The sequence below is a fragment of the Papilio polytes genome, unplaced genomic scaffold (assembly GCF_000836215.1).
Source record: "Papilio polytes unplaced genomic scaffold, Ppol_1.0 DF824080.1, whole genome shotgun sequence".
Classification (NCBI taxonomy): Eukaryota; Metazoa; Arthropoda; class Insecta; order Lepidoptera; family Papilionidae; genus Papilio; species Papilio polytes.
This window is the reverse complement of record NW_013525124.1, coordinates 218,309-235,681: the sequence shown is the minus strand read 5'-3', so window position 1 is coordinate 235,681 and position 17,373 is coordinate 218,309. Positions and strand designations below refer to the sequence as shown.

General features: G+C 36.7%; 1 protein-coding gene across 3 annotated transcripts in view; it reads right to left on the bottom strand.

Annotated features, from left to right (window-relative positions):
- The window catches only part of LOC106100023 (ATP-citrate synthase), a 28,829-nt gene extending 11,811 nt beyond the window's left edge, over positions 1 to 17,018 (bottom strand). Inside the window, exons 1-10 of one of the 3 annotated variants that reach the window (XM_013278754.1) lie at positions 16,901 to 17,018; positions 9,937 to 10,054; positions 8,182 to 8,287; positions 7,000 to 7,185; positions 6,218 to 6,331; positions 5,310 to 5,389; positions 3,926 to 4,184; positions 2,316 to 2,528; positions 1,375 to 1,532; positions 680 to 842 (exon numbers count right to left, since the gene is read on the bottom strand). In XM_013278754.1, coding sequence (XP_013134208.1) covers positions 680 to 842; positions 1,375 to 1,532; positions 2,316 to 2,528; positions 3,926 to 4,184; positions 5,310 to 5,389; positions 6,218 to 6,331; positions 7,000 to 7,185; positions 8,182 to 8,287; positions 9,937 to 9,986 — 1,329 coding nt within the window. In that variant the 5' untranslated portion in view covers positions 9,987 to 10,054; positions 16,901 to 17,018. The other 2 variants (XM_013278756.1, XM_013278755.1) reach the window with 2 other exon arrangements.
- Positions 17,019 to 17,373: the final 355 nt, after the last annotated feature.

Here is a 17,373-nt window from a genome sequence, read left to right as displayed (position 1 = left end):
CCTAAACGGCTGAACGGATCTTCATGAAAATTGGTATAGATGTAGATGATAGTCTGGAAGAACAGATAGGCTACTTAGTTATTTTTTTTAATTTCACACGGATAGAGTCGCGGGCGATAGCTAGTACCAATAAAAAGAAATATGTATGTTGTATGTATTGAATTAACTCAAAAACTACTTGACAGATTTAGAAAATTCTTTCACCATTAGAAAGCTACGTTATCACTGAGTAACATAGGCTATATTTTTTAACACTTTTTTTATTCCACGCTGACAAAGCCGCGGGCTCTTACTAGTATATAATCTACTAGCTTTCGCCCGCGACTCCGTCCGCGTGAAATAAAAAAAAAACAAAAGTGCGTAGCCTATGTGTTCTTCCAAACTATCCTCTACATCTATGACAATCATCGAGATCCGTTCAGCAGTTTAGGCTACAAATTCTAACAAACATCCATCCATCCATACATCCATACATCCACATCCATCCGCCCATCAACCCAAATCCATCCATCCATCCATCCATCCATCCATCCATCCATCCATCCATCCATCCATCCATCCATCCATCCATCCCTCCATCCATCCATCCATCCATCCATCCATCCATCCATCCATCCATCCATCCATCCATCCATCCATCTTCACATTTATAATATTGCTAAATCGGAGAGTTACATACCACAGGTTTTGGTTTAGGTAATTGTTTAGGCGCGTAATCTAGCTGGTGTTCCTGCGGTATAGGCGAGTGTCCCAGCGCCAGGCCCACGATCGCTGTCATATTGCTCTCAGGTCCAAACACGTACAGCGGTATACGTAGGCGCTGGCCCACTTCACGCATTTGCCTAAAAAACAATCTTATTTATAGTCCCACTGGTTTAACTGACCCGTAGCGTTAATTATTACTTACAGAACTTACATAGGCGTCGAAAATAATATGAAATCACAAGAAAGCTGCAAGTTTAGAGTCTATCCTCCATACAAAAGGACATAGTAAAACAAGATAAAGTTATTCTAGATGTACCCTCCCTCCCCCGCACCCCTTCTACAACCATCTTAGTGTGTTTTCACTCTATTTCTTGCACAAAAAAGGGTGGACAGAGTAAGATAAGATGAAGACCTTTCAAAGGTAATATCCCCCGTATCCCTCCTCCACCTATCTCATTCTATTCTGACACTTTTCCTCATACAAAAAGGGGGGGGAATTATTAAGACAAGATAAAGAGATTTTAAACAAATTTCTCCTGCATCAATTCTCCAACCATCTCTTTGTATTCTGATATTATTCCCTATAACCTCACTGCTTCGGAAGCTATCTTATTATGATGACTCGATTACCTATACAAAAAGGGGGGGGGGGGTAATTAATACACTTACCGTAGCCCCTCCTGGTAATTAGGTCCACCCCTGCGCACAAAGATGGTGACGTTGTACTGCAGCAGCGCGTCCTTGTATGTCTCGATGGCGCTGATGATGCCGCGGAAGGTGTCCGCCACGTTCGTGAAGTTGGCGATGCCACCGCCTATGATCAGCACCTGGGTAAAATTCATGAATTTTGGTACATTTTAACTCAAAAACTATGGGATAATTTTTAATTTTGAAATTCAAAAAATCACTTAAATAGGATGGAATCAAGCCACACTGCTGTGCAGTTTGTCTATTTTTTTTAATGAAACATTGTATATTTTCTTGTGTAAATAAACTAGCTGTTCCCAAGCGACTTGATCCGCATAAAATAATGAAAATTTTATTTTACTGTTTTCAGTTGTCAAATTACAAATGTCAAAATGACATGACATGATGACAACCTTGCTTCCTTGATGTTGGCAGCAACTTATGGTCTCTTTCCCACATTAAGGTTTTCATCCAAAATATTTACCCCTTAAGTTTAATGTCGTTAAAATATATAGCCTAAAGCATAACGTAAGTGTAGGGCTCTTTATTAAAAAAATATGGTTGTAATTGCTGACATCTTAGGCAACAAAGAAGAGTGTATTTACGTTTTATTATAATAGTAAAGAAGTATAGATAAGCTTTTCCCGCGACTCCATCCGCGTGATATTATAAAAACAAAAGTGGGTAGCTTATGTGTTCTTCTAAACTATCCTCTACATACACCAAATTTCATAGAAATCCGTTCATCCGTTTAGGCTACAAACTCTTACAAACATCCATCCATAAAGTAATATATGAGAAAGTAGTGTCTGTCGCCAACAAATTTCACTGCAGTTTGTCGACTTTATTTTTCTAAAAGATTGTATATTTTTTTGTATAAAAAATAACAATAGCCACAAAAAATGTATTTATTTTCGACATACCTTGCCGTCGGGATGTTTCTCCCTACACATGAGGCTGAATATGGTCCTCGCGTAGTCCGCGGTCTGCGCCTCCGTGGGCGCGCCCGAGTACTCCCCGTAGTTGGCGAGCTCGGCCGCGCCGCCCAGCGCGCACACCGTGTCGCTGTACGCCACCGACGCGCCGCCGCCCGCCACCATCGTCCACACGCGCCCGGATTTGTTCAACACCGTCAGCTATATCGGAAAACAGATTTAAAACACATTTTTAGTATTCTAACTCTTCTGCTCCCCATCCCCATTTTTTATTTATAAGATGGCAAACTCGCAAGCGGCATGAATCCACCGAAATGGAACAACCGCTGCACATAAACATCCGCAATTGCAGCGTTGCCTACTCTTCATTGACGGAGGAGATGCACATAAAGAGGATATTTCCCCTTCCTATGCGTCTCCTACACCGATAAATCCACTTTTCCTTTCTAACCTTTCCTCTTAAGAACAGGGTGAAAAGGAAAAGGGACTAAAAATTGGACCTTCGACACCACATTCATCAGACTGTACGCCGAATTGCTTACACTTCACGCCTGTTTGTGTGGTCGTGGTATTGTTGGGGGCGAGTCGACCCCTTCGTGCAAAGATATTAAAGCGGGCTCTACCACTGTAAAATGCTCCATTACTATGTACATTGAATGCTCCCCCTCGCTCCCCTCGAGAGTATGCTCTCCCGCTGGAGATATATGTCTCCTCCGAGGGGGCACATACTCTAATAAAGTCATATTTTAACAGTGGTAGAGCCCGCTTTAACATCTTCGCACTGCAGGGTCGGCTCGCCCACCAATACCACGACCACACAGAAAACAGGCGTGAAGTGGAAGCAATTCCGCGTACAGTCTGATAAATGTGGTGCCGGAGGCCTAACTTTAGTCCCTTTCCGTTTCCACCCTTTTCTTAAAAAGAAAGGATGGGAAGGAAAAGTAGATTTGACGGTGGAGACGCATAGGAAGGGGAAATGTCCTCTTTATGTGCGTCTCCTCCGTCAATGAAGGGTAGGCAACGCTGCAATTGCGGCTGTCTATGTGCAGCGGTCGCTTTCCATTTCGGTGGATTCAGGTGGCCGCTTGCGAGTTTGCCAACTTATATTATAAAAAAGCCAACCTTCCAGTGTGTTCCTTGGATCCCAGAACAGACTGTCACTTGAGGATGGACATCCTCAAGTGACAGTCTGTTCGGTCATCGGTGGACACCGAGGGTGATAAGTGGGTCAAATTCTACATAACGCATACGTCCAAAATAATGTATTTACATTGGTAATTTGTTTCCTTGACCAAGACAAATAATTGCTCTTTCGTACCGTTATCCCTTTTTTGGAATAACTCACGCGAGAACAAAATAAAAAGAATCATTGAACGTTTTCTTTCTCTAACTTTGAGAAAACTGTAATTTTTTTTAAACCAAAATTAAAAGTTTCGTCTTTCGTTTGTTTTTCTTATAAAAAGAACCAATCAATTGTAATTTTCATACTAAATATTTAAAAAAATATTTTTTCAAAATCTAAAAAAAATATTTTTAAATTAAAAAAATTGTTACTTAAGTACTAAAATTGTTTTTTTTTTAATTACTTCTTAACATACCTTTAAGCTGGCTCCACTCTTAGCGTCCAAGTCTGCGATATGCGCCTCCTCGGGGTAGGCGTCCCTGCCGAAGGGGGGAGGGAAGGCCACCTCCCCCCAGTGCTTGGCGCAGATGAAGTCCGCCGTCTGGTCTAGCTTAGCGGCTAGATCTAGTAAATATATCCTGTCGCCTGTCACCACGATAGGATTGATTTCCATATACGTGAAGTGCAAATCTACGTATACTTTGTAAAGAGATAGTATGAAAGTGGTTATTATCCTGAAACAAAAATAAATATTATGTCAATATCTATCATCATCACCAGCTCACTATACGTCCCCACCGAGGGGCTCGGAGCCTACCCTAAAGTCAGGGTGACTAGGCCATAGTCAACCACGCTGGCCAAGTGCGGGTTGACTTCACACATATCTTTGAATTTCTTCGCCGATATGTGCAGATCACGATGTTTTCCTTCACCGTAAGAACGTCGGGTAAATTATGTACATATGAAAATTCGAAAAATTGAAAATCACATTGGTATATGGCGGGATTCGAACCCAAGACCTGTAGATTACAAGTCAAGTGCTTAAACCACTGAGCCACCGACGCTCTGTCGTCAATATCTATACTAGTTAGTATTTTTGTATATATTTGAGTTACGTAATAATTACTGGGCTGATTTTAAATATACTTTCACCTTTAAAAAGGTACTTATCGCTGAGTAACATCGGCCATATTTTTAAATTTAACGTGGACTACGCGAGCAACAGCTAGTCTATAGTAATATTATAAAAAAAGAAAGTATTTTTATGTATTTGATTCACGCAAAAACTACTGGGCCGATTTTAAAAATTCTTTCACCATTAAAAAGGTAATTTATCTGTGAGTAACATAGGCTATATTTTTTTATTACTAATGTTGAGGAACTATTAATAAACAGCGTTAGATGCATATAAAATTATATATGAAAGAATTGTTGATCTAAAAAGGTTCTACAGAAAAGTCCGCGATAGCATATATCTATCTTAAACGGTTTTCTTCCAATAACCACTTTATTGTTTACAAAATGAATTTAAAACCGCACGCTATTTGCGGCGTTCTTTTATTGGTTTCAACATTAATCCTTATCCAAATAAATGCGTTTGTTATCAGGAGAATTTAATGTAGAATAAAATTGTCCTTTACAGTATTTAAATTGGACTAATAGTTTAGAAGATATCGCGAACAAAAAAATGAGCTTTCAAACTTCAAAAGCAGATTTCTGTTATTACTTAGATTACTAAGTTAATACTTTAGATAATAGGTTAAAAAAAAGGTCGAACGTAAATTTTGAACTTTCAATTTCCACGCGGACGAAGTCGCGGGCAACAACTAGTTATTAATATAAGTAAAATTTCCAATTACCTTCTGACAGAAGTTGATTTAACATTCTTTAGAAGATGTGTGTCGACATCCTCTCCGCTGGGGAACGTATCTACTGGAACCTGAAATGTATAATATATAAAAATAAACTTACAACTTACTAAAAATCAGTTTAATATTAAGATCTAAGTTTGCAAAGTTAACTACTAATCTATACTTATACAGTAGAACCTTGATAAGTTTAACCTCGATAATCCAAACCTCGGTAACTTAAAAACCTCTATAACTTCAAAAAATTATATGTTCCCTTCCCATCAGAGCCCAAAACCTCTACAACATAGACTCTTGATAACTTAAAACCTCTATAACTTCAAAAAATTATATGTTCCCTTCCCATCAGAGTCCAAAACCTCTACAAAAGACCCTTGATAACTTAAAACCTTCATAACTTCAAAAAATAATATGTTCCCTTCCCATCAGAGCCCAAAACCTCTACAACATGGACCCTTGATAACTTAAAACCTTCATAACTTCAAAAAATAATATGTTCCCTTCCCATCAGAGCACAAAACCTCTACAACATGGACCCTTGATAACTTAAAACCTCTATAACTTCAAAAAATTATATGTTCCCTTCCCATCAGAGTCCAAAACCTCTACAACATAGACCCTTGATAACTTAAAACCTCTATAACTTTAAAAAATTATATGTTCCCTTCCCATCAGAGTCCAAAACCTCTACAACATGGACCCTTGATAACTTAAACCCTCTATAACTTAAAATATTTTGTGTTTCCCGCGGACTTTAACTTATCGAGGTTCTACTGTATTAGTTCTTGATGAAATTTGTCATACATGTAGAAAAAACATTGTAAAAACAAAAAAAATACTAACTTGAATTAAATTCGACTTGTATATAAGTTTTTGCTATATAATTGTTAATATATTACCTCCAGTCTAAGAGCCAGGGCATCCACATCGCCGACATCAACACCTCCTTGATGATGGAACAGAATGGTGTCAGAGCGACGACCTGACTGGATGCAGAGGTACATCTCCTCGTTCTAGAAGACAGTAACACATTTAATGACACCGTTATGACATCTAAGCATAGTTTGGGTATACAAGGATCATCTATAATATAAAGAGGAAAGATTTGTATTTTTGTATGTATTGAAATAACTCAAAAACTACTGGACCGATTTTTATAATTCTTTTACCATTAGAAAGGTAATATATCTGCGAGTAGCGTATGTTGCATTTTTTAATTTCATCGGACGAAGTCGCGAGTAACAGCTAGTATACTAATATTATAAAGAGGAAAGATTTGTATTTTTGTATGAATTGAAATAACTCAAAAACTACTGGGCCGATTTTAATAATTCTTTCACCATTTGAAAGGTAATTTATCTGCGAGTAATATAGTTTTTTAATATTTTTTAATTTCATTACACGAAGTCTCTACCACGTTTTTGGGTGACTAATTAAACTTAAGCTGTTTTAGTTAGTAGATTTGCCAATAGATGGCACTAAATTACATGTCGACAGTGTTTAGTTTATTTTATAAACAAAAGATGGAGCCTATTATGATTTTGTAAAATTTTACAATACAAGAACACTAGGTGGCACTAAACTTGATAACATATTACCTTTCAAAGAAGTTACCGGTGAAAAAATGTTCAATATGTCTACTCTATATTTCTTATGTCTTTGGGTGTAGTAATTCACTTACAGCGTCATGTTTGACAAAAGGCTCGACGACGAAGCGTCGTAACTTTCCAAGAGCGGCACCGACTTGCTGTTCCTTGCCAGTGTGGTCCGCAAGCCAGCGGCGCACGTCAGCCGCTGTCTTGTTCACACCGACTAGACCCAGCTTGCCGCGCCGCTTGATCAGCTGGTCCGGCTTCACTACCAGCGACTGGAAAACAAACATTAAGAGTCAATATCTGTATATCTTATTATTATAATAAAGCGTAAACACACACATCTTTGTTGCCTAAGATGTCAGCAATTACAGCATATTTTTGAATAATTATTTTTTTAATAAAAAGCCTTACACTTGCTCCACGCTTTAGGCTATATATTTTAACACCATTAAACTTAGGGGGTAAATATTTTGGATAAAAACCCTAATGTGGGAAAGAGACCAAGTTGCTGCCAACATCAAGAAAGCAAGGTTGTCATCATGTCATGTCATTTTGACATTAGTAATTGATAATTTGACACATGTAAACAATAAAATGAAACTTTCATAATTTCATGCGGATAAAGTCGCACGGGAACAGCTAGTACATACTAATATTACAAAAAGGAAATCTTTATATGTATTGAAATAACTCAAAAACTGGGCCGATTTAAAAAACTACTTACATCATTTTAAGCTACGTTATCACTGAGTGATATAGGCTATGTTTTTATTTCACGCGGAGAAAGGTGCTAGTAATAGCTAGTCCATACTAATATTGTAAAATGTAAACTTTGTTATACAGGATGTCAGCAATCACAGCATATTTTTGAATAATTCTTATTTTAATAAAAACCACTACAGTTACGACACGCTATAGGCTACATATTTTCACACTATGTTACATAACAAGTGACTCAATTTAAAAAAATTGTCATGCGAGAAAGAGACAAAACCTACAAGTCAAAGCAGATAAGAAGCAAGGTTACCATGGTAACGGCAATTGTTAGCCAATATCAACAGCCTTCGTTATAATCTGTGTATTTGAATTTTAACATTTGCAATTGAAAGATACATAAAAATAAACAATAACAAAGTTTTTACGATATGCGGATAAATCCGCACGGGAACAACTAGTATTTACTTGCCATAACAACATAGACTAAATCTCTTATGATAACAATTTGGTATTGAATCAAGTGGGTAGCGAATTTATTTCTTTAACTATACCTCTTTGGTGAGCCACGGGTTCTTCCCGATCTCGTCCTCCCAGACGGTGCCCTCCTCGAAGACAGCGAACCGACATGGTACTAATGCTGTACCAGACCCTATATGCCTGGAATATATTAAAAATCATATATAATACATAAAATCATATCATACTAATGGATGGATGGATAGATGGATGGATGGATGGACGTTTGTTAGAATTACTAGCTTAAACGGCTGAACGGATTTCGATGAAATTTGACATAAACGTAGAGGATAGTCTGGAAGAAAACATAAGCTACTCAGTTTTTTAATTCTACGCGGACGGAGTCGCGGGCGAAAGCTAGTATTATCATATATCATATGTTACATTTATTAACTGTGCAGTACTAAGAAACTGTTGGTGCAAATTTTATAATTATTAAACCTAACGTGTGTAGCCTGCATTAATATAGGCGTCATACGTTTTATCAAAGATATTATATGACTCACTACTCACTAACGACCTGCCCCGGATTCGCACGTGTCTAATGTTGATACGAAAATGACATAACATTCGACAACCCTCAAACTATCAGTATTTCTTTACTATATTATACAAACTGGCTTTCGCCTGCGCTTCGCCCGCGTGTAATTGGAAAAAACAAAAGTAAATATGGGCCAAATTTCATAGAAATCCGTACAGCCGTTTATCCATCTTCCATGCATCCATCTAAACTTTCGCATTTATAATATTAGTATGATAAACCTTCCTCTGGAATCACTCTATTAAAACTGCATCAAAGCCCATGGCTTAGTTGAAAAGATCTAAGCGTACATAACGACAGACAGCGGGACTTTGCTTATATATAGCGATAAAAATTGTAATATTTATTTTCTTCCGGTTGATTAAACCAACGATGTAATCTTTGACAAGAAAAGCGATATCGCTTGGGATATAAATAATGATGCAAATTTTTTAACATTTACATCATCGGAAATGCCGTAGTGGGTTGAGGACAGATGAGAATATGTTTCATCCGTCCCACCTTTTAGTCCCACCATCACCAATATTGTGACAGATGGAAGCGTTAAGAAAGAAAATAAGTTCCTACCGTCTCCTCGTCGCAAAGGGTGGGACGGATAAAACTTTATATTCTCATCTGTCTGCACGTGGGGACAGAGTGGGGCGACGGTTGGGAATAATCCTCGTAGTATAGGGTAGACGACAACATTCATCTTGCCCTTGTCCCATGGTCGGCACTGCTCTACCATCTCTATCAGCCGTCATATCTGAATTCACTCCGTTAAGCATATCTTTCACACAATACGTCAATAGTTGGTCTTCCTCTACCTTTATAGTCATCCACATTCATTCTTAATTCTAATTTATTTTTTACATGCAAAATATAAGCGCCCGTGTGACTAAAAGCTTTGGCGTTACCGAGGGGAGGATGTTGCCTCTACAAGGTTAGATGTCTGTAAAAATGTTCCAAAATCGCAAACCTTACACTCGAATTTCATTGCCATTTTATGTATCACTAGCTTTCGCCCGTGATTCCGTTCGCGTGGCATTAAAATATGTAGCCCATAATTTCTTCCAGACTATGCTCTATATCCAAAATTTCATCAAGATCCATTCAGCAGTTTAGGCTACAAACTCTAACAAACATCCACCCATCCATCTAAACTTTCGCATTTATAATATCAGTTAGAAGTAAAATTGTTTTCTCGTGTTTGACAGTGTAAGCCCACGGTTATGTCAATTATTTCCTTTCGGTGATATTCACCTCTCACCTGGTTATAAGGTCTTTGCCGGTTGCTTCGTAAATGGCTTTGGACGCCATCTTAAATCACCGCGGATCGGCTCGCGTGGGGTGGGCAGCGTCGACAGTGTTATAGCCGCTCGTGTTACCTGTAAACAAACAAATATTTTATGAATACGAAAGTTTGTGTCGAATTCAATGGAATAGAGTAACAAACCTATCTAAAAAGTTTAAATGGATGGATGGTTGTTTGTTAGTTTGTGCCTAAACGGCTGAACGGATTTCGATGAAATTTGGTATAGATATAGAGGATAGTCTGAAGAACACACAGGCTACTTTACTTTTGGTTTTACGCTGGCGAAGTCGCGAGTAACAGCTAATTTTAGACAAAAAAGGCGAAAGTTAAGATGAATGGATATTTGTTATTACGTGTTTGAAATATTAAAAAATAAATCCATAGACAATAATTGATATTTTCAGCCAGTGACATGTGAATTCACATTTCCATTGAATTCTATTTTTTTTCTTTGTACGTTTAAAACATAGATAAGAAATCACGAAATAAAAATAAAATAGTTTGAAGTACTTGTTTTTCATTTATAAAATATACATTTTATCATATTCCATATCTATACTAATGTAGAAAAAAGATTTGTATTTTTGTTCTTATTGACATAATTCGAAAACTACTGGACCGATTTCAAAAAATCTTTCACCGTTTAAAAAGCTACGATATCAGTGAGTAACGTAGGCTATGTTTATAATTTCACGCGGACGTGGTCGCGACCAACAGCTTGATTTATAAAAATTTAAACAAAAGTGAACCCTATATGTTCTTCCAGACTATCCTCTACGTCTGTGCCAAATTTCATCGGAATCCGTACAGCCGTTTACGCTACAAACTTTAGCAAACATCCATCTGAACTTTCGCATTTATGATATTAGTAAGAAATAAGATTAAAATTACATTAAATGCAAAGTTTATATGAATGAATGTTTAAGAGATAACTTCAGAACTTGTTCCAGAATTTAAAATAAAGTAAAAAACGATTTTATATAAGAACGTGGGAAATATTTTAATAAATAATATAATTATGGCAATCACAGAAAAAAAGCGAACAATTGAAAATCCTAATTAATTACTCACATTTTAATAATTACAATAAACAAAACAAACTAACCTATAGAAAAAAATAATTGTCAAAGATTACAAATAGAAAGATGTCATAGATTAATATAATTAATCAATGTAATTAAAGGTTACAATACAAATTCAGATCCTTCTTTTTGAAGAATGTTAAAATACGAACGAATTATTATTAAAAATTTAAGTAAGCTTCATAGACTGTACAAATAACATAATTTGCGGGCACAGGAACGTCCGAGAAAACGCGGCCACGCCATTGGTCGATGGCGTGACGCGCCATCGCGTGATTTCACCTTCGCATCGCGTCACTCCCGCCAAAAGACAAGCGTGGCGCGAAACGCGATTTTACAAGTTTACAAGTCCATTCATCGATTCGACTATCTTACTAATCTCATTTTTAACATTATAAAATGTCTGTTAGTTTGTAGTGTAAACGACTGAACAGTTATCGACGAAATTTCGCATAGAGTGTAGTGTAGAACATATAGGCTACTTTTGATCCCGGAAATAGATATGTTTCCCTTGGGATACATTAATTTTGTTATCTCATGTTTACTTGATAATTCTGCAACGATTAATCGATTTATTCGATATATTTAATTGAATTTTGGCACAGATATAAAACAAAGTATAGAGTATCACATAAAATAGGTTCATCCACGAAAAGTTTGCGCAGTAACCCCACTAACAGCAACCGCGTCCTGCATTCTTCTTCTCAGTTGTCAACTGTCAATTTCGGGTGACGTCATATGACCATCGACAAAGCGTGCCCAAGAAATAATTTCAAATTGATCTATTTGTAATCGTCTATAATCTTATCTGTGCAATTTTTAATGACTAATTAGGTAAACATCGCATTATTTAATGTAACACATTGATTATAACTTATCTGTACTTGTTTATGAAATTATTGTTTTGATCATTTTAGTAAATACTGGTTTTTACAATCCAGATTGTATTTATAGGGTTGCCACAAAGTTTTCCAATAAAAAAGTAAACTCTATATTTATTTATACGTTTCGCTTATGAATGAACATCCATAACGTTTGGTCAATGAACTTTGTACATCGATGTCTCTTTCTATACTAATATTATAAAGACGAAAGTTTTACATTATGATATTTTTGTATGTATTGAAATAACTCAAAAACTACTGGGCTGATTTCAATTCTTACACTATTAAAAAGCTACGTTATTAGTGAGTAATATTCTATATTCTTTTTTTTATTTCACACAGTCGAAGTCGCGAGCAACAGCTATCTCTTATAGAGTTCCCGTGGGATTCATTAATTTAATTTTTTAATGTTTACTCGATAATTCTGCAACGGTTCAACATATCTTATTGAAATTTGGCACAGATATAAATCAAAGTCTGGAGCGCACATGGGATAAGTTTCATCCCCGAGATATGTCCAGTTCCTGAGGGATACGTAGCTTTTTGTTATTTATATAGTTCGTATGTTTTCTAATACCATGCGGACGAAGTCACGGGCAACAGCTAGTGATAAAATAAATGGAAACTTCAGCAAACCAGCATTAAACGTATATTTATTGAAAAAAATATCTATCGACTACAAGACGTAACAATAGAATACACATAAAAAAACTTCAAGCAAAAACTCTTCAACGTAGACATTTACATATTCATCGAATATTATTATTAAAAACAATATGTTAATATACTAAATCATTAAAGTCCACGGCCATTTAAGTATGCAAAGTTCAATACTAAGGGCCAGTTTCTCACCTACGTTTAACCATAACGTCATGAAACGCATTTCCGAACTACGTTACTTGAGTTTAATTCCAAAACGTTGTTCAACCTAACGCGAATTATTCGCTAGGTAATGACAAAATAAGTGGGAACTTCAGAAACTTAGCATGAATAGCTTAAGAGTCCTAGTGTCCTAGGAATTAAGAGAGTGATGACTGAGATGACGTATGATAGAGTTATGTGGAGGACAAAAACCTGCTGCGCCGACCCTACGGGAGTAGCATAAGGAGAAAGTTGATAAGTGTTTGAGAAATTAAGGAGTAAAAGGTTAGCATGGTATGGGCTTATGAAGGATGAATCGCATGGAACAAGGACGTTAGTTATGAATGTGGAGGTACACCGGTAGAGGTAGACATGAAAAAAAATGGATGGATTGCGTGAAAGGAGACATGATCAAGGAGTGATGACAGATGACGTATGATAGAGTTATTTGGAGGTTGAAAACCTGTTGCGCCGACACTACGGGAGTAGGATAAAGTAGGGAAGATGATGATACATATTTGTTCCTGTTTCTTTGTCTATAACTGAATTTACAATTTTATAAAGACTATATAGATTTCGCTTGACAAGTTCGTGTTTAAAAAAGATAATTTTTGTTTCGTTCAGGCTTAAACGCGTCTAGTGATATTAGGCAGTGAACACACAATACACTCTTCACTTAACACTGTGCTGACACTTACGATATTCCGAGCCTCGAAGATGTTTGAAATATAACAATTATACAAATCAATGGTGATCAGAGACGTGTCTACGACCGCTCTAGGTAGATCTATACCCTTAAGCATTAGAGTGTGCACACCTGAAACTAAACTTTCATACAACTGCTTAGTCCCTCTTTGATTCCCATGGGCTTATATGGAGGTGCACACTCGATTTTTAGTTGTGCAACTAAACAGTTGAATTAACTGCGAAACAATCGACAATCATAAGTTGTTCGATTGTTATTCAAAGGTGTGCGCCCGCTTTTAAGCTATTGGTGTTCCAATTACATGAAAGGTACAGTGCTATCCAAACTTATGCTATCGCAACATGTTCGCAGCTACACCGAGCGGGCATAAATCTTGAATCTTTTGATACAATTGTTGATTCAAAACAGGTTTTGATTATGGTATGGAAAGAATCTGGTAAACCAAGCTTGAACTTTATAACCAGTGGTCGGTTATTGTTTGAATTTCGATCATAATTTATTCAAATATATTTTTATTAAAAAACGAGCTGTTGCCCGCAACTTCGTCCGTGTAGTATTAGAAAACATACGAACTATATAAATTACAAATAGCTACGTATCCCGGGAACCGGACTTTTCTCGGGGATGAAGCTCATCCCATGTGTACTCCAGACTTTGTTTTATATCTGTGCCAAATTTCAATAAGATATGTTGAACCGTTGCAGAATGATCGAGTTTACACATTAAAAAACTAAATTAATGAAACCCACGGGAACCGTAACTATTCCAGGGATAAAAAGTAGCCTATGTGTTCTTCCAGACTATGCTCTAAACCTGTGCCAAATTTCATGGAGATCCGTTCAGCCGTTTAGGCAACAAACGCTAACAAACATCCATCTATCCATCTAAACTTTCGCAATTATAATATTAGTAAGATAGCTGTTGCCCGCGATTCCGTCCGCTAGGAATTAAAAAAATATATAATAAGTAGCCTATGTGATCTTCCAGAATGTGCTCTACATCCGTACCGATTCAAGGAAATCCGGACTGAAGCTTAGAGCTGTTCAGTACTACTAAAATGACAATTTTTACACCAAGAAAGAATATTTCTTTTAAAGTGCGCTTGTATAACCTAGATTCACAAAAGACTACAAGTTTGCTATGGAGGTTAAGTGCTTGCCGCCAAATAGAACAAACATGCTCAAGCCTCTAAACTTGAAATCTGTAGTGGTGACACTTATTGTATAACCTACCTATTGCCCGCGACCCCGTCTGCGCGGATAAGATACGAAATGAGTCTATCAGAGGAAGTTTGAGAGTTACCCCAGTGGTAGAGATAGTAAGGAGTAAAAGGTTAGCATGGTATGGACATGTTAGGAGGGATGAATCGCATGTTACAAGGAGTAGGTTAGTTATGAGTGTGGAGGTACACCGGTAGAGGTAGACCTAGAAAGAGATGGATGGATGCGTGAAAGGTGACATGATGAAAAAGGGAGTGATGACTGAGATGACGTATGATAGTGTTATTATTTTATTATTCTAATATGTTAATAATATCAAATAAATAAACCAATTAACTACCATTAAAGCGTGTTTTCATCAACTGAAGAGGTTTCCTTATTTGTCAAGGTAAATGTAACGAACGCAAATATGCGATTTATACAAACTACCTTATACGTTAAGACTGAGATGACGGATGATAGAGTGCTTTGGAGGACGAAAACCCGGTGCGCCGACCCTATGGGAGTAGGATAAGGCAGGGGAGATGATGACCTTATACGTTAAGACATGGGTGTCATAAGGGGGGTAGACAGATCCCCCAGACAATCGAATACAATAGATTAAAAAACTACTTCGAATAAAACTATATTAAAGGTGTGAGAAAGGTGAAGCAGATTTGACGGAGAAGTGGACGCATGGAGGAAATCTCTTTCTGTGAGTCCCATCCTCCTTAAATCAAAGTCAAGCAATTCATTTGCAATTAGCTGCCTTCCCCTCCCGTCTTCAGTCGGGAATTATTAAATCTTACTAAAATTAATGTGTGTGGATGGATGAATGTTTGTTAGAGATTGACGGAACTGACCGAATCTCGTCGAAATTTGTCATAGATGTAGAGCATAGTCTGGAAGAAGACATAAGCTACTAAAAATTTTTCAGTTTTTCATAAAAAAAATAGGACAGGTAAGCATTTTTTTTTAAATTATTTTTTTATTACTCGTCCCTTTAATCATCGAGCTACCCCCACTCTATATCATTGACTGGCGACCCCCATTTTTTATTTTTTACCGCTGTAATTACATTTACAAATAGATCTACAGATAATTGTCTTTTATAAAGTCAATTATAAAAAAAATAAACAAATGATAAAATAGAGGTCATGTAGAGGTTATTTCTTTAAGTATTATGCAAATACAGAGTAAAGTGTAAGGTTTAGAATTTTGTAACAATTGTGTTTTACAAAAAATCCTCCATACTAACATATGTAGGGGTCCGTTCATAAAAACCGGCGCGTAGTATAGTAGATTTTAAACACAACTAAATTTGAGCTTTACGCCATTGAAATAAGGTTTAATTTCACTTTATGTGTCTTTTTTACGCTTGCTAGAAGAGGTACAGAGTAAAATTAAACCTTCTTTCAATCAGATAAAACACGATTTTATTTGCTTTAAAAATCTGCACCGGTTTTTCTGATCGGATCTCTATTTTCTATCAAAACAGACATTTTCGGTGAATTTTTAAACTGTGGAAACACTTTTCCGAGTAACAAATTTAAACGTCAAAAACTGGTCTGTTGATAGAATTTGCATTATTTATTAAGTTAACACATACTAGCTGTCGTCTACGACTTCGGCGTGGAATAATAAAAATCTTATTTAGCTGATTATTCGATAATCAATGTTGAAGTTCATCTCAGTTCCTCGAGTTTCTAACAAACATCTATTCATTCAAACTTTTACATTTATATTAATAAGTTTCCTTAAAATTTCAAACTTCAAATACGTGTGTATATAATATCTTCAACAGTTTTTTCCATATTGAAACCGTCTATAACACGAGCGTATCGTTTTTGAATAATCTAATTGTTTTAAATTACTAATGAAGCCGGTTCGTAACTGTAACGTCATTAACAGGAAACATACATAATAATTAGTAGGTATACATAACACATTTAATTAAACTAAAAAAAAAATACGAAGTAAAATAAAATTGAAAAAAATATATAAAAAAAAGTTAGACAACCCAGTATAGAATCGTAACTCGACTTACCGATAAAAAAATAATAAAAAAAAATTAACCACACCTTTATTAACACGTTAGTCTACTTTATACGTATTATTTAGCCACGTCGTATTCGAAAGTAAAACTACTGATACCACTTTCTCGCTTGTAAAATGACTGAGCCTCACCAATTTACAGCAACGTCTGTAGTCGAACGATATCAATGTAGAAATCCAATACGATCGAGTCTCGTATCACTTATCGATACGTCCGCTCCGTGCGGCTGCCGGCGGAAGACTGAATTGAAACGAAACGAGGCTACGTCATTCGTGCGCACGCGCATATATCAGCTCCCCCCACTTCGGTTATGTGCCTGTGAACCGTTATCGGACGCGACCTTACAACTTACGAGACTATTAGCCGGAACACTACATTCAAAAGAATTGCAAGGAAATGATAAAAGATGACTATCTGAGCCCAATACCTGTTACAATTTATACACCTACAGATACTGGGTATATGTCTTTTCAAATATCTTAGCGGCTCAAGGTCATCCGCTCGCTGTCAAGCCCTCACCCCGCATACCTTACGCCCCGCGACACCTTACATTGTGTTCTGCGCGGCGACTTATGTCAAGTTTGACTACTTCAATTCAAGATAC